At 44.6% G+C, this 26,714-nt stretch overlaps 1 protein-coding gene across 5 annotated transcripts in view; it reads left to right on the top strand.

Annotated features, from left to right (window-relative positions):
- The window catches only part of Rgl1 (ral guanine nucleotide dissociation stimulator like 1), a 278,552-nt gene that overhangs the window by 171,496 nt on the left and 80,342 nt on the right, over window positions 1-26,714 (top strand). For all 5 annotated transcript variants that reach the window (XM_087580169.1, XM_087580166.1, XM_087580168.1 and 2 more), the window contains 1 exon segment: window positions 23,888-24,096. In XM_087580169.1, coding sequence (XP_087436295.1) covers window positions 23,888-24,096 — 209 coding nt within the window.

Genomic DNA, 26,714 nt, shown 5'->3' with positions numbered 1-26,714 from the left:
ATCTAACACCCTCACCTGGCCTCTGTGGGTATCTCCCCCCCTACACATATAGGCAGACAAATTAAAATAATAATAATAACAATAAATTTTAAAAATCCAATAGTGGTTAATGTTCTGTCTTCTACAGTTGATATTTCTGGTGGAAAAGTAGAAGGGTAGGAAATAGTTCTGTCTCACTGTGTTAGACTCAGGTTGGACAAAATTTAGGATGCTAGCAAATTGTGCTTGCAGCATAATATCAAGTCCTAAGCTACTGTGTGAGGTAATAATAAACTCTCTCCTTGTGCCTCTTGCTGACCACTTAATACAATACTTGGGTCCAAGCCAGTAGGTAACTGTGTGACTTTGACACCGTCGTGTGATTTTTTCCTTAGGGCTCTTCATCCGTAAAATGGGGTAGCACCTGTTTTCTCTTTTGCCCGAGGGTTGTACGAAGATCACCTGAGTTAGTTAATATACATATCACTGAGTTGTGATACAAACATTTAATCTAAAGACCGTTCCCTTTTTTCCCTTTCTACTCACCATCCAGTTGGACTTGTTCTGCTCATTGGTCCGGTCTCCCTTCACTCTCTCCGTAAAGGATATTCTGTATTTTCCTCTTTCCACTTCCTGCTTTCCTAATGACATATTCCACTCTGCCACCCCAGTTGTTACCTCCGGTGCTGTGGGCACAGTGAGGATGGAGAGCAGTGAGATTTGTCTGTGATTCGGCGGTGGTGGGATTGAATAGCCCTTCCTCACAGGATTCTGAAGACAGTTGTCATGAGCGTCTTGCGTAGAGAAACTTTTCTGTTCTCTTTGACACTCCTTCTCTTGCTGGTCCTTTTAGTTTGTTGCACAGAGTGGTAAGATGACTGCAAAGTCAACCCTCAGTTTGAAACCAGTATGGGATTTGAATTCATGACCTAATGCCAGGAGGAATATGACTGACCACCCAGAACCAACCCACCTGCAGTGGAGGCATTGAGTAGCGCTGTGGCTGCTCTCTGTGCCTTCCCCGCCCCCCAGCCTCCCGGTTTTCCCACTGCCTTTCCATTGCTTATTACAGATGCTTCCTTCTCGCTTTCCATCTCTCCTGTGTGAGTTCCTTTTTTTGTTCTTGTTCCTTCCTGTCCTTTCTGGATTAAAAATAGCTTCCAGGGTCTTTGGCTGGTTGGCCACAACTCTGACCTTCCTTCTATTCAAATGGGTCTCTCCTGAGCATCCTGGATCCTGTTCACTTGAGATAGTCACAGCCCAGGACCCACGCTGTTAATCTGTGCCTATTCTCAGCTGATTTGTGGAGCTCACTAACCCTTGTACTCAGAGATCTAGCTGAAAATTAAGTCTCCTGTACCAGGATGCTTAATGAGTGACTTGTTCACATTGTCCTGACAGATCCCAAGCTCTCCTCCCCTGCTGACTGCCTGTGGTGCAGAAGGGGGGAGGGCCTTGCACTGACACATTCATCTTTGTGTGCATCCATAACCCTGACCAGCTCAGGCTTAGGAGCCAGCTTTTGGATACCATGATGGCAGGGTATCCTAGGGGGTGCGTGTCCAGATGTTCTGTCCCCACTGAAATATCTCTTGATATATGTGGGGAGAATGTTGCCTCATTGTTTCTCCATGGACTGTCTTTAATTGACATTGGAAGACTATGATATTCTTTGCGACAATATCTTGCTGGCCAGTGTTGACCGAGGCAGTCCTCAAATGAAGGTGTGCTCTAGGATGAGTGCCTGACAAACTTTGGTGACTGGTGGCTGAAGGGATAACTCCAGCCTCTACCCCAACCTGTGCATAACCGCTCAGCGAGAGGGTTGAAGCGGTTCTGCTAGAGCCCATGCTGGGCAGAACATGATCTCAAAGGTTCCCATTCCTCTGGCCCTCTAGCTCCCTGGATGGTTGAAAAAGCTGTAAACATCATTATACTGAGTGAAGTTCCTGTTGAGATTCACGCTCTCGTTACTGTCTATGTCCAGTGTCTGCCTGCCAGGCTTCCAGTCTCACAGACTGATGACCAACCCTACTTACCTTGCAAGTCAGCTGAGATGCCATCTTTAGTCTGCTATTTCTGATCTCCTCAGATTCATTGCCTCTTTAGGGGCCAGGGTGTTCTTAGCACTTATCAAAAGCATGGTTGCAGATCTTGTTACCCTGATAATTTTTGTTCCTTGAGCCAGGGTCTTGCTGGACTCAGAGTCACTGGGTAGCCCAGGCTAGTCGTGAGCTTGTGGTTTCCCTACTTCAGCTTCCCAGGTGTTGAGACGGCATCACCCTTGTGCTCCATCACCCTGGGCCCTTGAGCGTGTTGCTGGCTTTCCTTTACCCTAGTCACCTGAGTGCCTGGAGGCTTGGGTCACATTTCTTTAATCGTTGCATCCCCATAACCTGGGCGTCATCTGAGATGTTGCCTGTACTCGAGAGCATCTCTTTCCACGTTTGTTGTTTGTTTGAGACAGGGCCCTTCTACTTAGACCAGGTTGTCTTGGAACTAAAATACGTATATTTAATGATGTTATTTCTTGTCATTGGTTGTATGCTCAGTGTCAGTTTTTGAAACAAAAGGAAAGCGTTGGACAAGGAAGCTAGATTGGACTTACAGCTTACTATCCGCCCAACTGCAGGACAAGGGAAGGGAGGACTCCTCAGCTACAGGCCTCTACAGAAGTTTGCGCCCAGCTTGGACTAGAGACTTGGTTGAAGAAGAGGAAAGAGACTTAGAAATAAGCTACATAATTATAAAGTATTCTCTGTTCAGTTCATCTTCCCACTGAGACACAAGCCACTTGGCTTTCTCGCCCTGCACCCTTTCCTCTACCCTGTTTTCTTAGATCCCTAACTCTAAGTTTAAAGCTTCGGGTGAGGCTGTCTGTCTGTCTGTTTAATGCCATCCATTTCTGGGTGCTTTCAGAGGGTCAGAGGTCAGAGGGTTTTCTGACTGCTCTGGCCCTCCCTTCCCATTTGCTTGCCTTTCCCCTGGTTAGGTATCCAACAGAGTACGGGCTTGCTTTGGACAAAAAGGAAACACTGAAGACTTTACAGGAGCACTGCAGCTATTCTGAACAAGAAAAAAAATGTCCTTTATAATCTTACCATGTGTGAAGGGGATGGGGGTATTTGTCTGTAACCCTGGGCTTACTATGTAACTCTGACTGACTTGGACCCCCTCAGAGATCTGCGTGCCTCTGCCCCAAGAGATGGGCTTAATGGCATGTGCCTCCCAGTCCCCACAGTATCCCTTCTTCCTACTGCTCCTTGCTCCCCCACCCTTGTCTTTATTCACTGGCACTGTTTGATATAGCTGCTGTTGTGATTTCTACTCAGCTTTGTGATCAGCAAATATTATTTTTCCAAGCAAGTTCTCCAAATTTCACTTTTTGATTTGAGTTGCTTGTGACATTTGTTAAGTGTCTGATACCTCAGGACCCTCTTCCCCAGCCTTAAAGTTTCCTGACTTTGTGTCTGTAGCATTTCAAAATGATAATGCCTGTTGTTGGGTTACGGGCCTCCTTTCTGGTCTTTTCTTTGTGAAATTCTGGGGCCTTTATCAGAGCCTGTGGAGGAGCTGGAGGCCGATAGCGCTGTGTGGGATGAGGGCATGTGACTGAACGTGCAGGGGATTCAGCAGGAGTGGACCATGCCTTCCTTCTGCTTTGCACATTACTGTGGGAGCTGGGCTTGGGGCTATGGGACCAGGAGACCTTGTGCTGTGCTGCCCAGTGGTAGCCTCCAGAGCTTTTGAAATGAGTTCCCCTGGACTGACTGTCCACACAAAGTCTACTTCAGACTTTGAAGACTCGGTGATAGAAAATATTGCAGTGGTTCCTTGTAGTGAGCTTATGGTAAAACAATGATATCCTGGGTATGATAGGTTAAATAAAATACTGTTAGAATTCATAAAGCATGTTTCTTTTCACCATTTGAAATAACGCACTTACAGAAGTTACCCAGGGCTGGCATTATATTTACTTTGGACAGTGTTGTTCTCTGACCTTAATGTTTAAAATGCGGGTTGTAGGGTCTCAAATGAATTCAGTAATTATGAAAATAGTGTTTTGAGATTAGGATAGAATGGAATAGACATATCAGAATGGCGCTATTGGGAAACTTTGTTTTTATGACTCATGTGTTTAAACCAGGCCCCGGTTAGATGTGCCTTTTTAAAAAAAAAAAAACGACTCATGATCAGAATGTCTGCAAGTCACTGTTCTGGTGGCCAGCTGAGTCTGGAGCATTACCAGAAGAGCTGGTCTGCTCTACCAGAGGGCAGGCTGGCACCGGAACATTGTCTAGAGCTCAGGTCTGAGAGGTGGAAGCTGACCCGGGACTCTTCAGCTAAACCAGGCCCCACAGGAACATAAGCCTGTATACCAGTCTTGTCTCAGTTAGCCAGGAGGCTGGGGGGAGGCGAGCACCGATGCCGCAGTTCTGTCTGTTGAAGGCCTACCTGTCGTCTTGTGAGCTCAGCCCTAAGGTTCCCCTGGAGTCTAGAAGGGATTGTGTGTGTGTGTGTGTGTGTGTGTAAAACCTTTTCCAAAATGGTCCCATGGGTAGTGATTCTAAGAAGTGAGAGGTTTCTTAGTGACCTTGAGCTCAAGCCAGACTTAATAGGTTTTGTGAGTGCAGAGCCTTTCCTTACTGTGTCCCATTCACATCTGAAGAGGCCATGGGGATTGGAGTGTGCGTGTGTGGGGGTGTGTGAGTGGGTGTGTGAATCAGAAGAGGCTGTTGTCCTAACTTGGGATCACATCACTCTTCCAGAAAAGGTGTCCATACAGTACATTAGATATAAGGACAATGCATTACAGTACATCAGATGTATGTACATATGTTTGACTGTGTTCTAAACAAAAGGTACTTACAGCATGGGGAGGGGACAAAGTCCCCCCACCCAATAATAAAGTTTATGAGTTTATAGCCTTGTATTTATTCTGACAGTTGTAAAAATTCTTTTGAGTTGACCCATTTTTCCTTTCTTAATTAAAAAAAAAAGGCTGGCAGGCAAGAGTAAGAAATGTGAAACACGTGACTCAGTGCTTCAGCTCCTTCTCCTGGAGCCAAAGTTTTTAAAATTATGTCTTAGACACGCTTGAGTTTTATAAAACAATTGCCCACAAAAGCCACCAAACATTTGTTCCTGAAGCTTGTAGATTTAGATGGTATTTGTCTCCAGGAAGGAATCTTAAAGCACAGCGTTTGGGAGTCACTGAACCCGAACTGTCTGCCGAGCGCTTGCCCTGGTGAGTTGTCTGCCTTAGCTCACCCTCGGCATTGACAGAGAGCCAGGCAAGCCTGTGCCTCTCCTTCTCCTGGATTCTTCCAGCCTTGTTGGTAATCATACAGGATTCGCCAGGGAGCTGGGTTAAAAGATCTGCAAGTTCCTTTGGAGACGGAAAGCACCAGAACACCAAGGACAGCCTGAACGGGCACCAGGCCTTTGACTGTCACTGATCAGAATTGTTCATCCATATGTTTACTTCTCCCTTCAGATGGAGCCTCCAAACGAGGAGTGTACGATTTTGGAGCTTTTATCACAGTAGATTTGAAGACCATAAAGAATCAAGTTCCAAGACCCTTTCTGGGGCAGTTTCCCCTAGCTTGTCTTTGCTCACTACCATGTCGGAGCAGACTGGGCTGCTTCCCTGCCTATGGTCTGGGTCTGATGTCACTGTCTGAGGAGCCCTCCTTTCCCATACCTCCCCTCTGGCTAAACCCACCCACTCATAGTAGCTCTCACCCTGCCTTCCCCACAGAGCCACTTCCGTTTCCCAAAAGGTAGTTAAACGTCCTCTCTCTGCACACCAGAGCACGCTGTGCTGAGGGACAGTCCATGCTATCTTCTAAGCTGCACTGCACGCAGTCAGCAGTTTTGTGTTAAAAATGATCAAGTATTGGCAGTTTTCATATAGTTCTGTCTAAAATTAGCTGTGTTCTGTATAGGACTTGAGATAGGTCTCTCCGTGAATGTGCTACATTCAAGACATACTTGGCAAAAATTCTTCGGTATCTTTTTAAAATAGGAATCATTGTTAAGTACCATTAAGCTATCTTAGTAGGCCTGTGCTTAGAGAATAGATGTTTTAACCATCTAACTATGGAAAATATTTACTTTGTTTTTCTCATGATATCACGTTTTAGCTGCTAGCGATCATTATTTGCAGACCAGTTCTGGAGTCTTGGCCCAGTCACGGGAATAGCAGCCTATCATTTGTGGTCTCCGACCATTCACTTGCATTTGCATCCTTTGCTTGCTGCCACGCTGAGACCCCAGTGGACTCTGCTTCTCTTCCATTCATCAGTGTTGTGAGTGCTTGGGCAGAGGCTCCCAGTGCCTCCTGTCTCTAGGGATGTGAAATGGCTTACAGGGCTGAGTGCCGTTCTTTTCGTCTGTTCTTGAGCTCTAGTTTCTTCTTCGCTGTGTTGGTCTTCCCCTTCCAGCTCAAAGGCCTTTTACTTGATAGGGAAGATAGACACAGAGATAGGGTTGAGCAGTTCTGCTTTCTTGCGTTATCAGCCCAAATGACCCCACCTATCTTCAGTGGGCCACACCCTTGCTGATTCTTGCTCCTAGAAGAGTTGAAGAAGCCCTTTAACTGGCCATAGGCTCCTCACAGGGCTCATGACTGCTAATGTTCACGTTTCCAAGTCTGGGACACACACTACTCTAAGGAAGACCTTCTTCATTGAATTTTAAGAAGCCTTTTAAATGAGTTAGTGTATTTCATGTGTATGGGTGTTACTTACATGGATTCCTGCACACCATTTGTACATGTCTGGTGCCCGAGGAGCCGGAAGAGGACTTCAAATCCCTTGGAACTAGAGTTACAGGTGGCTGTGAGCCATCCTCTGGGTTCTGAGATTTCAGTCAGGGTCCTGGTTAAGAGCATTGGCTTTAGCCACTGACCTATCTCTTCACAATCCCTTTTATCTCATAATTTAGAAATAATTTAGAAACCTGGATAATTACTGTGTTAAGGTTTGTTTTTTTTAACTTAAAAAAAACTTTTTACTCCAAAGAATATGAGAGCAAGTCAACTTTTTTTGTATTTCTTTATGCTTATAATATTTGTACTAACAAATTTTGGTGATCTATAATAATATGTCTTTATAGATATGCACAATGTATTTTGGTCATGTACACACACACACACACTTCAAAACTAAACCCAAGGGGCTGGGAAGATGGCTCAGTTCAGTGTGCTTTACTGAGAGACCCCGCCCCAGTATTACATAATAGAGAGTGGTCAAGGAAGACACCTGACATCAACTTTGGGCTTTCACATGCACACGCACACTGACTTCACACTTGTAAATATGCACACACACACAAGGGCTTCTGGAATAGACACTTTAGCGGCTAGGCCAGGAGAGTAGCATTCTTGACAAGTTCTATGCCAGCTCAGCTCTTGCTGTATAGCACAGGGTGTGTGTGTGTGCGCGTGTGTGTGTGTGCGTGTGTGCACACGCACATATATGTATGTAGTGTGTTTGGAGGCCGACAACTCTCAGCAACAACAGGACATCCGAGGGGCATCCGAGGGGCGTCCGAGGGGCGTCCGAGGGGCATCCGAGGGGCAGGCTGTGCTCACACTCCCTTAGGGGGCTTTCCCTGTCTGCTTATTCAAGGACAATCCTTCCCCACCCTAGAGTTGTTTTTTACCCCCTTTACCTCTCTTTCCCCAAGAGCCATCACCAGGGCCTTCCCTTCTTCATTTGCTTGCTCGTCCCAATGGCTCTTCTCTCTCCTCCACTGGGCTCCGGGTTCCAGAGCTCACGGCTTCGTCCCTTCCCTCATCTGGCCTTATAGACGATGGACAGATGAAAGATAGGAGTATCGGTTGGATGAATGCGTGCGAGGAGAAGATGATGGTTAAATCCCAGGGAAAGAATGGGGAAAGGCATATGAGACCGTTTAGTTTGGAATAAGCACATCTATCTGTGTCAGAGGCACATACCACAGCCCTGTTCACCACTGGCGGCCTACCGGGCTGGAATGAAAGGCTAAATCACCCTCAGTATATTCCACTTTTGAAGGCAGAAAAAACCTATTTCTAAAACATTTTCATCAAAAGAAATGAAACTTTTAAAATACTGGTGTTTGAAGGGCTCACCCCTTGGGAAAATGACTGCTTAACCATATATTGAATTCCCCCATTGCACAATTTGAATGCTGCTGCCTTTTTAACATTTGTTTTGTTCCTCAGCCTTATTCACACCCTGAACAGCATCTTCCCAGATTTACTTGAGGGCCTTTTAAAGATCTGCCTCCCTCCTTGCCTCAGAGACCTGTATCCAGAAGGCGTGGGAGTGACTCTGTGTGGCACAGGGCAGTGTGCTGAGCAGGCCTGCTATCCCTGGGCTCTCTGGGTAGAGTGTGATGTCAGGGGCCCATTTGTGCTTCCCGTGTCTCTTCTGGAAAAATGAATTGATAAGTGTTCCTATGAGTCTACCGAGACGCGATCAGGTCACACACAAAGATTTGAAAAACGCTATGGTTTCCTCAGTTGAGTCTTAGCTAAGCATAGGTCTTTAGTAGACGAGTCGGGCTCTCTTCTGTGCCTGTTACCCTTGTGCATAGTTGGCTCCTAAACCTTAAAAATACAACCTTTTTATTTTTGTTCTTTCTTTTCCTGGTGTTATTTATGTGGGGGCACAGCAGTGATGCTCATGGTTTCCCTGACTGAAAATAATCTCAGCTTTATCATCTTAAAAGCAAGGGCAGCTTTTGACGGTGAAGGGAAGGCCTCCCCGCTTTGATTAGAAAGACAGAGCAATGCGGCCTTTGGTAACTGGCAGTGGCACAGCTCCACTGGTTACATAATGGAATGGTCACTCAGCACAGATACTGGAGTCCATCACCCAGGACCGTGCGTCCCCTCACACAGACAGTGCCCTCTTTGTGCACAGCAAGTCAGCAGCTTGTGGTTATTAGCTTAGCTATTAAGTTAAATTGCATTCCTGGAAAGGAAAAGGCTGTAGCTTTGCGCTCTCTCTCTCTCTCTCTCTCTCTCTCTCTCTCTCTCTCTCTCCCCTCACTCCCTTACCCCTCCCTCCCTCCTTCTCTCCCTCCCTCCCTTCCTTTTTTTTTAAAGAGAGAGAGAGGAGGATGCCTATTTGAAAATCCAAACATACAATTACTGCTGGCAACACGGCCATTACACTTCTCTGACAAGACAACTTGTGTTTTGTTAGATCTAGACAGTTATAATTTTCCACAGTCCCATGATCTCTGTCATGTTAATTTGATCTAAATATTTGAAGGGGCTCAGTGTGGGTGAGAAGGAAATGAAAGGGTTATTGGGTTTAAACTTGGTCAAATACACTTTATACCTACAGAAATAAAAACTTACCTTAAAATGTTAGTAGCACAGGGCAGGTGATTCCATAGTTTGCCCTACAATGGTGCTTCGGTTTGGATAGGGTTCACCAGGGCTTGGTCTCAGAGTGCTGGCGTTGGGAGGCATCACAGAACCTTTAAGAACCTTTAAGATGTAGAGCTCAGGCAGAGATGTGCAGGACATCGAAAGGAACCTCCCTTAGGGTTAAGGTCGTGTGGTTCCCCAGGTTCTTATGTTACTTAGCCACTGAAGAACCATCCTGGCTCTCTGAGTCACTCCCCATTCCTATGGAGATGATTCCTTCCACTGTGTTGGCATCTTGCCTTCAAGGTCCTCACTAGAGCTGAGCTGATACGGTCACCTTGACCTCTGAGGTCCAGAGCTGTGAGCTAAGTACAAATCCCTTCCTTAGGAGGGTAGCCTGCCTTTGCCATCTTGTCATGACAGTAAAAACCTAGCCTGTGCAGATGCTGCTTCTCCTCTGCATCCCCAGGAGAGGAAGTTTGTGTAGGTCCTGAATTTGTGCTTCATTTACAGCATCAGCCAACCTGGTGTAGCTCTTGGTGTCTGCCATGTGCACCCTGAGCATCAGGAGAGGCCAGCACAGGAGAGCTCTGGCCTTGCCGGTATCCTACCTCTAAGTGGAATTGCACCTGTGCACCGTGAGGGCTTAGTTGGGGTGGAAATGGCGTTACTCTCTCCAGTTCAGTGCTCTCCTAAGTTCCCGGCCTGCTCTGGAACATGGATTAGGGGACTGCTACATCCATGAATAACCTTTGGTCTTATGATGAGTGGCAGATCCCCATAAACAAATAGTCTGATATAAAAACAGGGTGGCTGTTGTAAATAAACTCATCTGTCTTCATCTTCTGGTGGACAGACACACTTGAGACTGTTGAGGACATACTTGGGGCGAACTGTTGTGGGATAAATTAGATTCCGTAGACACTTGGGCTTTATTCTAATGCAGTACATACACTTCAGAAGCAGCAGTGGCTACAGGTTACAGAGTCAGGAGCGGTTGGGAGCAGCTGAAGAGACTATGAGGTCATTACACATCCACTAGCTGAGGTATGGGTCTACATTACGACGAGGTAAGACAAGGGACTAGGAGGTGGAGTAGAGCAGAGGGACAGAGACAGGCTGAGGAACTGGTGCTGGGCCCGTGGAGTTAGACTTTGTACGTGCTGTGGTAGGACTGGGGCTGAGTCAAAGTCTGAGTCTCGACCACTTGGATCCTTGTTCCCCACTTAGCATGTGCTATGGAACGAGGATTTGGCCTCTGTGGGTTTCAGTTTCCTCAGTCGCACACAAAGAGGGGATACTAGCTGTGTCTGCTGTATAAGGTTGTCATGAGGTTCGTCTGTGCAGTGTTCTTAGGAGCTTAGTTGTGGTTGTCAGCTTTTCTCAGAAGAAAACAGATTGTTGGGTACCCTGCAGGGCCGAGGAACACCTAGGGTATTATAGCCCATTGTTGTCCTGGAGCAGAGGGGTCAAGGAGTTCCAGGAAGGCGTGCACAGTGCCAGTGCTGTGGTCACCACAGGAAGTAGGGCTTAAAACATTTCCACAGAGTGGACAACCAGCGGGAAAAGAAATGAAGACAGAGACCAACTCCATAGGCTGACTGAAATGCCTTCCCTTCTTGTCACAGAACCTGCTGGGTGCCATGACGTAAACACTCAAGAAAGATCACCGCAGTTTTCTCAAAAGAGTCTCAGGCCACTGGCATGAGTGTCAGGAAAGTCTTCACATGCTGCATAGTCCTTTAATCTCAAGTATTCGCAGTTTTATCCCACAGTTAGAAAAGCCATTTTCATAATGTCATGGTGAGTGACCAAAGAATGAGTGACAAGAAAACAGAGAGGTCAGGTGCCTTGTCCCAGCTTGTCCTGATTGACTCCCTTTCTGCCCCTCCCCTCACTGAGCCTTATATGTGCTTGTTTTCACACTCACACTGTGTTTCTCAAATGGCAGCCAGCACGCCTCCTGCAAGCCTTCACCAAAGCCCCTGCGGACACTGGGGCTTTCTTTTAGGTCCTTTGTCACCCAGACCCTAGCATTTGAGGGAGGAGACAAGTGTTTGTTGTTTCCTGGTAAAATTTTATAAGTTAAACTATTTTTAAATGTAGAAGCCTGTCTTTGTGATGGTGGAACACTAGAACTTGTTGGTAGGTTCCCTGGAACTGCTGTTTATCTGTGTCTGGTCAGGAGTCCACTCAGCCCTCAGTGATTGGAGGAACTGTGCTCTCTCTCTGTCCCTGCTTTCTGTGTGTGCATGTGGCCGCATCTCTCTGGCATTTTTAGCCTGCTCCCATAAAACCTAACACCCACAGATACAGAGAGCCTGGAGACTGTCTCTGTGGGACTGTCCCCCACCTCCATAGGCGGCCATAGTCAAGCTGTCAGCCATGAGCCCAGGAGTCCCTTTCACCTTATTGAGTTGCAGAGGAGGTCCGTTCATCTGGTGATGCTGGGGTATCGCGTCTGTCTGGTTCTTTGTTGTGTTTGTGGCTTCCAGCAACCATGTAGTAGAGACTTAACAAGTATTCGTTGACCTAAGTGCATTTAGGAACAAACAAACACAACAAATTATTAAGTAGTCCACTCCGAGATGCATAGGGAGCACTAGCAAGTTCTCAATGATTTATCAGCCTAGAATTAGAAATTTAAAATCTGGTTTCTTACCATATTTACTCTGTTGCTTGTAAATATTTCTAATGAACCTCAGGGTTCTGTAATTTCCCATTTAAGATTTCTGTCACTTAGCCTTTATTTACTGTTTGTCAATGTTGTTAAGCTTTATCCCTTTGGGTCATTAAGAGTTTCTATTCACATTATAATCTGTGCTATTGGATTTTTAAACAGCAGAACCCCTCCTTTTCTTCAGATACTAAGGTTTCCTTAGTATCTCATTTAATTCCCTTGCACAATGGAGGCTGTGTTGATGCTGTCTTCACTAAATAACGACAGGAGTGCATCAGGAGTGGGAACGGTGAGCATGTTATCAGACAAACAGCCTTTTCCTGTACGGCTGACACCTGCCTTTTTACATGAGTATTTTTGACCACTAATATTTAAGCAAACAAATGTTTGCTATTTCATTTTCTTTTCATTTGGAGAAATTGTACCTGTGTTCTTCCCAGCCATCAGTACTTTTGATACTCTACCTTCTTTTCCTCTCAAGTACTAGACTTTATAAATCTACCTTTTTTCCTATATCCTGTTTTCAGTCATATTATTATTTTGTTTTTGATTCCCTAAAAAATCTGTGGCTCTAGAGCAGACTTAAACCTAGCTTGTAGGCAACTTAACTAACAGTCTGAAGCTCAGGAGAGGCCTGAGCATTCCCAGGGACCTTAGCTGTTGAAGGAATTCTGCAGTTCCCCATGCAGCTCTCCTGGCTTCTCTTGCACTCTTTGGTGAAGCTATTTGCCTTTCTTAGGCATGGTTTCGTTGTTTAAGAGCATGTAGTGTGGAGGGAGACTTTGGTGCTAAGGCAGTACTACATTTAAGTGTTAACCATATCAGTCTACGTAATAGAATGCTGGAGATGACTTGAAGACCCAACTTGTAGTAAAAAAGTAGTATGACTAGAGTAAAGATGAAAAAGATTTTAGTACTCACATACAGTATTTTATTTGCAGACAGCGAGTAATGTGTAGGCTTACGCTTTGCCTTGGGTCTAATCTAATCTTACGGGAATTATTTGAAGGGTGCCTGTTCTAGGCTATCGAGTTTTGATAGTTTAAGTATTCAGATACAGAAACCGAGTGTACCATACATAGTGCTTTATGTTCTTAGGCAACACATTACCATGGTGAAAGGTAGGTACTTTTAAGTCTTGACACTGCTGCCTATCCTGGCTGGTTGAGTAATTTTGGTTGCTTCTTTGCGTCTCCTCAAGTGAAGCAGTGACAATTCCTGTCATAATGGCTGGGTGTAAGGATTGGACATCTGGTCCACGGTGAGAGCATTCCAGCTCTTCTCCTTCCTCTGCAGTTGCAGCGCAATAAGTTTCCTAGAATTAATTTACAATGCCAGGAGAACAGTACTTGATACGAGAAAAATGCAGTGTCTCCTTCCAAGAGATGTGCTCAAGGTACTCAAAAAAATTAAATTAGGTTCTATATTTGATTATCTGATCTTATTCTTGGAAGATCCCTGTTCGCTCTGTCAGGCAGCCTGTGATATAGGATTTTACTTATGCTAAACACAGTACTGAGAGAGAGGACTTGCCAGAGACAAGTGTGCCCCAACATTGTGTGAACTATAAAACTATAAATCTGAATTTTATGTCTGAATTTTTAAGTCACATAACAACAACAACAACAACTACTACTACTTCTTCTTCTTCTTCTTCTCCTTCTTCCTCCTCCTCCCCCTCTTTCTCCTCTTCTTCCTCCTCCTTCCTCCTCTTCCTCCTCCTCCCCTTCCTCCTCCTCCTCCTTTCTTCTTCTTCTTCTTCTTCTTCTTCTTCTTCTTCTTCTTCTTCTTCTTCTTCTTCTTCTTCTTCTTCTTCTTCTTCTTCTTCTTCTTCTTCTTCTTCTTCTTCTTCTTCTTCTTCTGATGATGATATTGGAAAGGAAAAGAAACAGGCTACCTAATATCATTGCTGGGATTCCAAAATCCAGGGAGTAAAGACTTCGTTGACAGCCTGATATGGGGCTTTCTGCTGTGTGTGTGTGTGTGTGTGTGTGTGTGTGTGTGTGTATTTTCATGTGCAGGTGAACATGTGTAGCAGGACATTCATGCTATCCAGAGGCCAGTCATCTTTCTCATCCACTCGCCATCTTAGTTTTTGAGACTGCTTCTGATTGAGCATGGAGCTCATGGATTCTGTTAGATTGCCCCACCCTTTTGTCTGTCAGTGAGTCCCATGGCTCCTACTTTCTCTACCTTCCAGTGCTGAGGTAACAGACATGTGGGTAGTAGGGATCCTAGCTTGGGTCCTCATTTTTTAAATTTTTATTTTATGTGTATGGATGTTCTGCCTGCATATATGTCTGTGAACATGTCTACAGTACCCATGGAGGTAAAGTGTTGGATCCCCTGGAACTGAAGTACCAGAGCTTTCAAGCTGTCCCATGGATGCTGTAATAGAACCTGGGTCCTCAAGAAGAGCAATCAGTGCTCTTAACCACTGAGCCATCTCTCCAGCCCCCAAGCGGTGGGAAATCTTTAGTTTGGGGAAAGCCATCTTTTCCTGTAGGAAGATGGGGAAGAGAGATTTCTTTCTTTTTTTTTTTTTTTATTAACTCGAGTATTTCTTATATACATTTCGAGTGTTATTCCCTTTCCCGGTTTCCAGGCAAACATCCCCCTCCCCCCTCCCCTTCTTTATGGGTGTTCCCCTCCCCATCCTCCCCCCCTTGTCGCCCTCCCCCCAGGAAGAGAGATTTCTTGATGTGATATTAGGGAGAAGAATCAAGCTAATGACTTTAAGTTTGAGAATGTCAGGCAATTCTGTTGCCACCCAAGCTTATGAATGAAAACTTAGCCCTCAGCTCTAGAAGATAAAGCCAAGGACTCTACAGTCTGTGGGAAAGCTCAGAGGTGTGGAGAAGGCTTTCCTTTCATAGCTGGCTTCATTCATAAAGAATAGTAGGCCACACAGAAGCTCACTACATCCTGCCAGTCCTTACAGACAGATGTTGGTTGGGTTACACACATCATATGAAAGTCCAGACAGGAAAGACACCCATGAACCTGGGACCACAGCATCTGCTGACCTTGGGCAGTGGAAGCTCTCGATGAGTGGACAGGGAGGGGGTTGTGATTTGGGGAAGTTTGCCCTGGATACTCTTCTCTGTGGGACAGCGTGTGCTGTTTATGAAGTGCAGCAGGGGCTATGCTAATTCAAACACTTGAGTCCTTGGACTTCTCAAGAGAGCAGGTGATTTCTCCTTACAAGTAGATGACCAGAGCATTTAAGGTTTCACTTTAGATTCTATACTAAATTAACTTCAGATACAAAGGCAGAAGCAGGGTGCAGTAGTCACAGGCATCTCAAGTCCAATGTGGAGGGCGCTGAGGCAGGAGGATCACAGGCGTGCTAGGAGTTTGAGGCCAGTCTGGGTATGGAGACCTGCTTTCAAACACAGGAAACATAGAGGAGGCAGGGGTGAGAACATTCCCAGCAAACTCTGGACCCTCTGAAGGTGGCCAGAAATAGTGGTGTGTGCTAGAAAGAAGTAGTCTGTGGTGGAAAACACCTTCCTGTTTGCTAAGGGAGGGTTCCTGAACCTTAGGGGCGATCTAGGAGACCTTGCTGAAGCAGGATGGAGGGGGATGGGCTTTCTGTGTGATGATGGCTGGCTATTGTTCCATGGTAGGACTCCCTTAGTGATTTCCTGAGGATGAAGGACACTCATTTCAGAGAACTGACCTTGGAGCTCCATTCTGACAGGTGACTTCATTCGAGGTCAACACCCAAGGGTTGTTTTGATTGAGTTCATTGTTGTGAACTTGCTCAAGTCTCCTCCTCCACACTTCTCCTTTTTATCATGTTCTAGACTCCAAAGGCAAATTCTCTATCTTCTCTGAGGTCAAAGACCAAAGTGGCAAAAAAAAAAAAATACTTTGCTTGCAGTGGACACAAAGAGAAAAGTGTTCAGCTGCCATCCACAGACTGAGAAGGACTCCCGAGCAATGGGATGCTGAGAAGCCAGCTCTCCAAGAGCCCGGTTTGTCACAGTTGATGTACATATTCCCAACACAGTTGAATTCAGACTAACAGGATGACACTGACTAGAGTCGGGAGGGATGCTTGGTTGGCAAGTGGTGCCTGCTGGCTTGGGCGCATGCACTGCTGGCTTGGCTTTGGTTATTGTCACGGTTAGATGGAAGAGGTGGTTGTGTGTGCTGTGTGTCTATGTGCAGTGCAGTGAGGACCTCTTTTGGGTTCTCTGCCCACAGATGGCACCATGGAATCTGGCACATGGCAGGTGCTTCCTCCCAGCTTGCCGTCTTTCCTCTTGAAGAGTCTGTTCAGTTGTCCTCTTCAGCCAGTCACTCCTGTTTTAAATAACTTACTGGAAGAGTGAATCTTGTCTGGTTGTTAGAACAGATTTCCCTTTGGAGCCCTTCTTCCCAGCTTTTAGATTTACTATTCTGCTTGCGTGGGTGCCTGAATGCAGATATGTGCATGTGAGTGCAAGTGTCCCAGGAGGCCAAAGACATCAGTACCCTGGATCTAGAGTTACAGACAGTTGTGAGCCACTGGATGTGGGTGCTGGGAACTAAATGAGGGTCTTCTGGAAGAGCAGCAAATGCTCTTAACCACTAACCATTTCTCTGGCCCACTTTTAGATTTTTTTTTTTAAATGCCCCTTGGATACCCGTTGCATGTCCTCAAGTTAGTTCATACCACTATAAGAATTCTCACAGAATGGTCAAGTCAAGTTGTGTATTTTTATTTTTAGTTAATTAAATTTTTATGTGCAGTACATGTATGTTTCATATACTTGTGTGTGTGCACATGTGGAGGCATGAATCTGTATGTGGAGGCCAGAGATTGACATGTAAGTATTTTCTTTTTTTCTTTAACTTCTTTTCACCTTATTTTTGAGCGAGTCTCTCAGTGAGTCTGGATTCACTCATTGGCTGGAGTGGTAGCCCAGCATGCTCCAAGGATCCACTCTTTGGCCCCTCCTTCCCACTGTCAGGGATGTGCTGCTTTACTGTGGGTGTTGGGATACAGACTTAGACTCAGGTCCTCCTGCTTGCTTCACAGGCATTTTAATAAGGAGCTATGTCCCTAGCTCCTCAAGCTGTGTAATTTCTAAATAGAATTCAGTTCTTCCCTAACCACACCTTTACCCTTCTCTATTTTCTTTGATTTGGTGACACCCTTTGTGTACAGTCAGCCATGCCAGAAATCAGGTAAACATCCTGGTTTCTTTCTTTGCCTTTATCTTTTACCTCTGCATACAATTTAAATGCCTCTCTCTAACCAGTTCTTTGCTCTGTACCAGTTAAGATCTTTCCACAGTCTCCTCTGCATTACAACAGTTTTCCAGTTGTTTTCCCAGCTGTAAAGCACCCTTCACCAATGCTCTCCTCAGCACCATTTTTTCTGACCACAGCTAGAGCACGCCCTCACCATCAGGGTGAGGTCCTACTTCCTAGAGGACCCAGCATCTCCACCCCTTAGGGTATATCATTGAAGACTGTGGTCATGTAGGACCCAGCTGACTGTCTAGCCAGGCCATCATTCACGTTGTCCCATTACCTTTGCAACCCCCCAACCCCCACGCTTTATTCTCCTTAATGACTTTGTTTATGCTGGGCTCTGTGCCTGCTGTGCCCTTGCCAACATTGTGCAGTCACAGTGTGGGCATCGCCTGTCCCGGAAGCCCTTTCTGGCACCTCCAGCACACCAGTCCCTCTCGGGGCTTCTAAGATATGCTGCCAGTCTCTCTGCATTTCTCTCATGTTGAGTTATGTTGGGGTTCAGAAAATGGTACCTCTAAGTAGGTACTTTGGCATATGGAGTATTTTGAACTAAAGGTCAGGGGTGCAAAAAAGCAAGATCTTTCTGACCTTTTGACTTCTCTTCCTCTTTATCTCCTCAAACAGAAACTAAACCACCTCTTCCCCAAAGCTGTTGGAAGAACTAAAATGTTTCTCAAAACTTACTCCACCTTTTTGTGTAAGGTTTGCAATAAATAAATTACCTGATTTGTGCTGTTAGGACTGTCAGCCCAGAAAGGGTTCTGCTCTGCCCTAAGAGAAGACAGATGTAATGTTTTGAATGGGATGTTCCCAATATTCTTGGGCGTCTGAACCCTAGTTGTGGTGCTCCTGGGGTGGGTTTAGGAGGTGTGCCCTTGCTGGGGAAGCGTGTCACTGGGTGTGGGCTTTGAGGGTTCAAGAGCTATGCACTCCTTGTACTTCTGCCCTTGTGCTTCCGGGTTATAGGTTGAGAGGCAAGCTCTCAGTTGCTGCTCCAGCCACCACGTGTGTCTGTCTACTATAGCGTCCCCCTCCCCCCATGATGGACTCTATTCCTCTGGAACCATAAGCCTTCTTCCTACAAGTTGCCTTGGCCATGGTGTTTTACCCTAGCAGTGGTGAACGAGTCAGTACATCACACTAGGCAGGGCGAGTCCCAGCAGGCTGAGCCAGGTAGGTCCAGCTCTTGCTCTGTCACTGAGGTCCGGTCACTTCGGTCTCTCCGTGGCTCCATCCCGCATGAGCAGAGGCACAGGCACTCTTTTCCCTGGGCCTCCTTTTCTGAATTCTCCTCACAGGTCATGGAGAAGCACGAGGTAGCATTTGCTGTAGGTTTCTCTTGTTAACCTGTCTTCAGTTGTGTGGTATAACCTGTGGCCTTACGATAGGCGGAGACAGTAGCTTACCTTCTGCGTTTTCATGGCTTCCGTTCATGTTTCCTCGGTTGGACTAAGTGGCCTGGATGTTTAAACTGTAAGGCTTGGCTGCTTGTGGTACTGTTGTGTGAATATGTGAGTCAGTGACTAGATGAACAGGTGGAAGAGGCATCTCTTCATGCCTTACTCACCGCATGCCAGCACAGGACTGATGGCCTCATTAAGAAGAACGCAGGACACACTGTCAGCATGGAACCAATAAGGAATTGCCATATAACCTGACTGCTCTTCCAGAGGTCCTGAGTTCAATTCCCAGCAACCACATGGTGGCTCACAACCATCTGTAAAGAGATCTGATGCCCTCTTCTGCTGTGTCTGAAGACAGCTACAGTGTACTCATATATAATAAATGAATAAATCTTAAAAAAAATTGCCATATAACCAAAGCAGTCCCACTACAGGACACATCTCCAGAGGAAGTGCAATCATTTAATTACTTACAAGAGAACCTGAGCTTGCCTGTTCCTGCGAGACTGTTGACATTCGTCAAGGTGTGGGGTCAATGGCTGAGTGGGTTATAATGGTCCGATGTATATATGTGCAGAGAAACAAACATTGTTCATCCTTAAAAGGATCCTGTTACTTGCAGTAACATAGACAGAACTGGAGACACTACGTTAAAGGAAATAAGCCAGGCACAGAGAGACATGTTCTCACTCAGGTGTGGCTGTTTAAAAAGTTGATCATGTCAAGGAGAATAGAGGCTTCTAGAAGTTAGAAAGGGAAGAGGGAAGGTGGCTGGTGACAAGGCACATAATTGGGATCATAGACAATGGTGTTAGTTATGCATTTCAAAATCACTAGAGAAGACTCTGTAAGTTAGAACATGTGGAGATGATAATGTTTGCTGTGATAGAAATGCTAATTACCCTGATTAGTTCACTTCAAATTGTAAACCCGTCTTGACTTATCCTATCCATGCATACAAACACACATGTATAAATGCATTTATATGTACATATGAGACTCATGCTTACATTTAAAATAAGTAGAGTGTTTTAGTTCTGTGGGTAGGTCCCAAATAACACACGAGACATTTCTGCATGCTCCCAAATTATTTAATTTTTATTGTTTATCTGTGATTAATTTTTTGTATAGCATCCTTTAACTGGCATGGTTAACCTAGCAAAAGGGTAAGCCTGTCCCTAAGCAGAGGGCCAGTGCTGAGCTTGTGGTCCTGGACCCCGAGTGTCTGTGAGCTTTGGCAATTAGGAACTTGTACACACAGCTCAGTCACTCAGGCAGAATTGTAGATATTTATGCTGTGGGCATTAAGCATGCTCTCTTAGAAAAAGCTGACTTCTGGTAGTAAACGAGTTGACCAAAAACACAGCCATGTAGCATTTTTGTGGCCTTGGTATCATGGTCTTGTCAGGAAAGTCATGGGTTCTGATTAAACCCAGATTGAGCAGTTTCCTGTTATCGTGCTAACCCACAGGGCAGGCTCAGGCCTCCTTGTCTTGCTTTCCAAGTCTGACTTACTAAACACTGTCTGCCAAGGGCTCCGCTCTTTAAAAAAAAACTTCAATTAGAAGTTATTCAGATAATACAAGAATAGGTTCTGAAGTTCCTTAAAAGGATTATGGACCTATGAACTCTTTCGCTGCAAAAAGTAGAACTTTTAACATTTGAGTTTATCCAGTCTGGCATGATACTAATTTTTTCATTTATTAATTTGGTGTGTGTGTGTGTGTGTGAAAATGCATGTATGTATCTGTGTACCATGCATGTGCGTGTGGAGGTTAGAAGACAGCTTCCGTGCGTCAGTTCTCTCCTCCCACTGTGTGGTCTGTGGGATTGGTTTTAGGTGGTCAGTCTGATGCACACACCTTTACCCACTGACCTGTCTTGCTAGCCAAGCGGATATGTTTTTACATTTTACTTCTGTGTAACTTTACTTCAAAATAATTCCGGCAGTCAGCAGATAATCCTAAGTTTTTGCATGTTTGTTTGTTTTGTGAAAATGTACTTTTTGAATATTGCTCAGTTAAGATTCACCTAGAACCAAAAAATCTGGTCTGGCCTTTGACAGTGAGCAGCCTGCGGTGTGTCCATTGAGAATGTAGAAGCTCCATGGAAAACAATAAGCAAATGGCCAGCCCCGACCGCCATCGTTGAGGTTTGTGAGAGTGATTCCCGCCAACGGCATGATTCTGTTTTCACATTCTGCTGCTGCCGCTTGCTTGCTGCAGTATCTGAGCGGCGAGCACATTTTACCAAGGGGTCTCTCAAGTCTCCCATGCTTCTTCCTGATGTACAGACACAAACACTGAGGAGCAGGAACCAGTCAGGACACAAGGAAGCGTCCTGCATGCAGAGTGAAGAAAGAGCCTGGCTAGAGCAGCCATTCCGTTCCCCAGGGAGTGCCCTGGCAGCCAGCCACATCTGCTCTCTGGCAGGAAAAGGGACCCATGTGGTCAAGTTCTCCGACAAGCACTTTTCTCTCTGTTTGAGTTCTTGGCCACATCAATACCAGTGAAAAATTAGTTCTTTTCAGTCAGCATTACAGTAAGAAAGGTCTAGTTTTCGAGTGGAGTTTGTACTTCAAAGTAAGGTGAGACTCATCAAAGTATAAACTGCTCAGTAAGGAAGCCCTGACATATCACAAAGTAAGGAAGTTTGATCTAAAATTAGAGTCAGACCATTCCTACCAACAGAGAAGCCATGCCTTGTGCCGGGAACACTTGACATTAAATATTTTTTAATGACTTGTATGTTATTGTGTAGGCAGATAATTATCTTGACAGTCTTTTGAAGAACAGAGCAAAAACTACAAAACATACTTATGTTTTTAGTCTTACTAAGAAAGAGATCAAAGAGATACAGGTATTTTTAGATAAATATTTCTATTGTATTTAAATTTTAATTAAAAATGTTATTTATTTAATTTATATGAGTACACTGTAGCTGTCTTCAGACACACAGAAGAGGGCATCGGATCCCATTACAGATGGTTGTGAACCACCATGTGGTTGCTGGGAATTGAACTCAGGACCTCTGGAAGAGCAGTCGGTGCTCTTAACCACTGAGCCATCTCTCTAGCCCCAGATTTAGTTTTTATACTTTGCTTGTTTGTTTATTGAAATGTGTCTCTTTTTGTATCCAAAGCTGGTCTGGAATTTACAGTGTAGCTTGGGCTGGTCTTGAACTCACAGCAACCCTTTGTCATCAGCCTCTGTATGGCTGGGCATCTAGGTGTGAGCCATTAGGCCTGGCTAATTAGCATTATATCTTATATTGTCTTCACCTAGATTTTTCTCTCAAAGTGTAAAGCAGTAAACCTGACTCTGTCTTTAGTGATTACAGCTCATTACTAGGCTCTGTAAGATGCTCACAGAGTAAAAGGAACGGACCTGGGAAGGCTGCGTGTCATACCTACTTGCTAGAGTTTGCAAGAGCCCTACAGAAAAGCGCCTGTTTCTCCTGCGTCACACCCATGTCTTTGGAAAAACTTTATAAGTTTTAAGTTTTTATTTATGTGTATATATTTGTATGTATGTGATGTACACATGTGTGTCACATGTGTTAATGCCTGAGGAGGACAGATCCCCTAGAGCCTGAGTTCCAGGCGGTTGTGAGCTGCCTGACATGGGTTCTGGGAACTGAAATTGAGTCTTCTAGAGAGCAGGAAGCATGAGCCGCTGAACAATCTCTCCAACCTCATCCTTAAAAAATTAAAAAAAATCAAGAAACAAAGCCATGCACCTCATACACCATGGTCCTGTGTCAGTTCCTGTCAGCAGCTAGACAGAGTGACATTAAGCTCTTCTAACCTAAAAGTGGTTGCCACCATGTGGGTCTTTCTGAAAGTAATCTCTGGATTAATTCTCTTGTTGTAGTTTAACTTCTGACAGGGCCAGAACTCAGTAGCCACAGCTGTCATCATTAAAAGTCATATCTTGTCACTCTGATTTCTGTATGTATGTATGTAGTATGTATGTATGTATGTACATATGTACTATGTATGTATGTATTATGTATGTATGTGTTTTAATTTAGGACTTTAGGCAGTCAGTATTGAGTAATTCAGTTTATAGTTCAGATAACTGCCTGGTAGGTTTTGCACCAGTGAGAGTCTTTGCAGCAGTGAGACTAATTATTTACTTTGGAAACAGATGTATTGCAGAGCTCTTCTTGGTAGGTCAGTTTCCTTAGCACCCATGAAGGAGTTCAACTTGAAAAATTACATCTGCATGTAATTTGCTAGGCCCAGATTTACTGAGAATGCAAGGCACACCCTTATTTTTCTGCAGTTTGATTCTCTCCTCTCAGCCTCAGTTTTCAGGCTTTTCACATTTTACCACTGATCTTTCCACATTAAGGTTTAGATGTGCTAATGTATCGCGACAGTGACTGATAACTGAAGGCTTGCTTTTCCCTGCTAGCTGTTTCTCATAAGCCCTTATGCTTTGGTGTTTGCAAATTTCCCGAGAGCAGGCCATGCCCCCATCATGCCTTTCATCGAGACCCCGGGATAAGCCCCAGGCCTTGCAGAGCAGGTGTTTCTCCCTCAGAAAGTACATGGCCATCTGTGGACTGAAGGCTGTGGGATCATGTTAGGTCTCCACAGGGTGCCAGGGAGAGCAGGCTTCCTCCATCCCTGACTTTTCAAGGATGACCATAGTGTCAGCTTACATAAACCCTATGCTCTCTGTGTGTGATATGAATATGTATGTATGTATGTATTGGATATATAAATGTGTATATATAAATATAATATATATATAAGTTTGGAACAATCAGACTTCCAGAACATTATGTGTTGACTCCTCTGGCATACCATGGTAAGCCTTGTTTTAAACTGAGATTGAAGACATCTCTTTAACCGTACAAAGAGGATCAGACAGTTGGCAGTTTGCTACACCCCATCCGGTGACAGACAACGTCTTTGATAAAATATTGCCATCACCCTGCTGTCACTAACGATGTAAGGAGAAGCCATTGTGTAGCTGTGAAGGAATAATCTCTCTTTCTTTACAAAGAATGGGAAGCCCCCTCCACACACTTGCCCACACAGTCACCATTCTGCCGTACTGTGTTTACAGAAGAGCACACTGCCTTACGGGACTTTTAGAGAAGCTATATGAGAGTAGACTGAAATACTATTTCAATGTTTTCAGTTTTACATCAGGAAGTGATGCTATCGATGCTAATAATGAATTTGTCCCACAGGTTGAAGGGGACCAGCTGCCTCCAGGACACACAGTCAGTCAGTATGAGACCTGTAAGATCAGGACCATCAAAGCTGGCACACTGGAGAAGCTTGTGGAGAACCTGCTGACAGCTTTTGGGGACAACGACTTTACCTACATCAGCATCTTCTTGTCAACATATAGAGGCTTTGCCTCGACCAAGGAAGTTCTGGAGTTGCTACTGGACAGGTAAGATCTAAGGGTGAGAGTCGCGTGGGAACCTAAGACCGTGTCCAGGGAACAGAGTGTGGCTCTGAATTAAAGGCACCTGGAAGTCTGGGAAGGAGGAAGAAGGTGAGATTAACTGGGAAAGCCAACCTTTGGAGTGAGCGGCATGCAGAGAGTCAGCTACATGGCTTGTTTCTAGGGTAAAGGAATCCCATTCAGGGGGCTGGAGAGATGGCTCCCAGCAACCAAGTGGTGGCTCACAACCCTCTGTAATGGGATCTGATGCCCTCTTCTGGTGTGTCTGAAGATTGCTACAGTGTACTTGTATACATAAAATAAATAAATCTTAAGAAAAAAAAGAAATCCCATTCAAAACAGTCATAAAGGCTGGATATAGTAGTACATCCTTCTAATTTTGGTACTCGAGACCCGGCATGGGCTACACAGCAGTGCTTTGTCTCAGAAACAAAAGAAAAAACAAAAAAAAAAACCTAAGCAATAATCTGTTAAAAAAACAAAAGATTTAAAAGTAGGTATTATAAACATAGATTCAACGATTTATAAACTTCAGTTTCTGTTTGCTATTCCTAATTTCTAATTGATACAGATTAATTTTAATTTTTATAATTTCTATACAAGTACTCAACCAGCTAGGAATCTCCTTGTTCTGGGGACTGAAGGTGCTCATGTGTATGAAGTATGGAGCTCCGTCCTAGATCTGTAGGAAGACGTTGATGTGTTGGGGCTTTTGTCAGGACTGTCAGCAGTCACTGTGGAGTCAGTGTTTATGGACATGTACGTGAGTGATGTCCGTGCTGTGTTGTAAGGAGCCTGTGGACCTCAGAAGTGTACACTGTGACTCACATAAGACCATCTTGTTTCCCCTTTACCTTTGTTTTATTTATAGTAGAACTTAGGCACTTTATAAATATATCATTATGTTGACTTAGTCCTGGGACAAAGAAAACTGTCAGCCAACAGTTGTTTTAGAACCATGAGCCTCCTCATTCAGATCCTTGTACTTTGGGGCTTCCTACCTAAGGAAGGAAGTGGGAGCCAATGCTTTTGTTAGGCTTGGGGTGTGTGTGGGTGTGTGGATGTGTGGGTGTGTGTACATGTTTATTTGATTTTAAAGGAATATGCAATCATGTTGAAAATGTTAAAAATTCCTATATGATGGAAAGTATGAAAAGAATATTAAAGTTTTCTCAAATTGCTGTCTTTCTCAAGGAATACTTTAGATTTTAAAATATAAATTTCATATATACATGAAAAAGTTTCATATATTTACCTTCTTAATATACAGTACATCATATATTGTCTTTATAGACATTCGTTTGTCAGAAGAGTTTATTGAGTACATTGTAAGAGGGCCCCAGGCTGGGCCATAGCTACAGCCCTGCCTGCCTGTGTAGATCCACAGCACATATGTGATATAACGAAATCAATCAGAGCACACAAAGTATCCTACAATTGTTATTTTTACATATTTATCCATCTTGGAGATATTTGAGTTCATTCAGTGCAGAATTTGTAAAAGGCTTATAATAGTGGCCATCATATTTACTGTTTAAGAAATGTGAGTTATTGTCTCCAAATAAACACATATGGGTAGATTTTCTAGCTTTTCTTTTGGTGGCTTTCTAGTACGTACTGAGTTGATAATTTCATGGACAAAGAATTAAGCTGTTTAAAAAAAGATTTATTTTATGTATATGAGTGCACTGTAGCTGTCTTCAGACACACCAGAGAGGGCATCAGATCTCATTACAGATGGTTGTGAGCCACCATGTGGCTGCTGGGAATTGAACTCAGGACCTCTGGAAGTGTTCTTATCAGTGCTCTTAACCCCTGAGCCATCTTTCCAGCCCCTTAAGCACTTTTCAGTTTTTAAAATTGTTTTGAAAAATTTGTGAGAACAACGCCAATCATCTTTATCCCTAGGCATGCTTTCTTGATGCCTTTTGAGATTCCTATAGTATAATTTCATAGAAGGGTAACTACACCAGGAGACGGACGGAGACTTGGAAGCTGCCATCTTGTCCTCCCGAAGGCTGCACCAGCCACATTGCTGCTCCCAGCATTGCCCACCACAGGCCACGCTCCCAGCTCCTCATCCTCTGTCTCCTCCATGGAGCCATTGTCTTTACCGGATCTGTCCCTTGAAAAGTGGGCTCAGGACTCAAGCCTCTCATGTTCATGAGTAGAGTTTGGTGTTTGCAAAAACACACCATTAGTTGAATGTGAACTCCTCCTGTCCTATACTCTTTTCCTTTGAACTATTTTAATCTCAAATTATAATTCTTTGTGTATTAAAGAAATTAGATTTTTTTTTGCTTCTAATTATACTGGGAATATTTTCCATAATTTGCTCTTTGATTTTAAAGTCTGTTCATTAAGAATTGTCAGATAATGGCCCAGGAGCGGCAGGACCCCTGCCTGAGACACCGCCGGAACCTGAAGGAAACAGACCGGATAAACAGTTCTCTGCACCCAAATCCCGTGGGAGGGAGAGCTAAACCTTCAGAGAGGCAGACAAGCCTGGGAAACCAGAAGAGACTGCTCTCTGCACACACATCTCGGACGCCTGAGGAAAAAGCCAAAGACCATCTGGAACCCTGGTGCACTGAAGCTCCCGG

This window comes from Rattus norvegicus, chromosome 13 (assembly GCF_021556685.1).
Source record: "Rattus norvegicus strain SHRSP/BbbUtx chromosome 13, alternate assembly SHRSP_T2T, whole genome shotgun sequence".
NCBI classification, from domain to species: Eukaryota; Metazoa; Chordata; class Mammalia; order Rodentia; family Muridae; genus Rattus; species Rattus norvegicus.
This window is presented reverse-complemented; position numbering and strand designations above follow the sequence as displayed.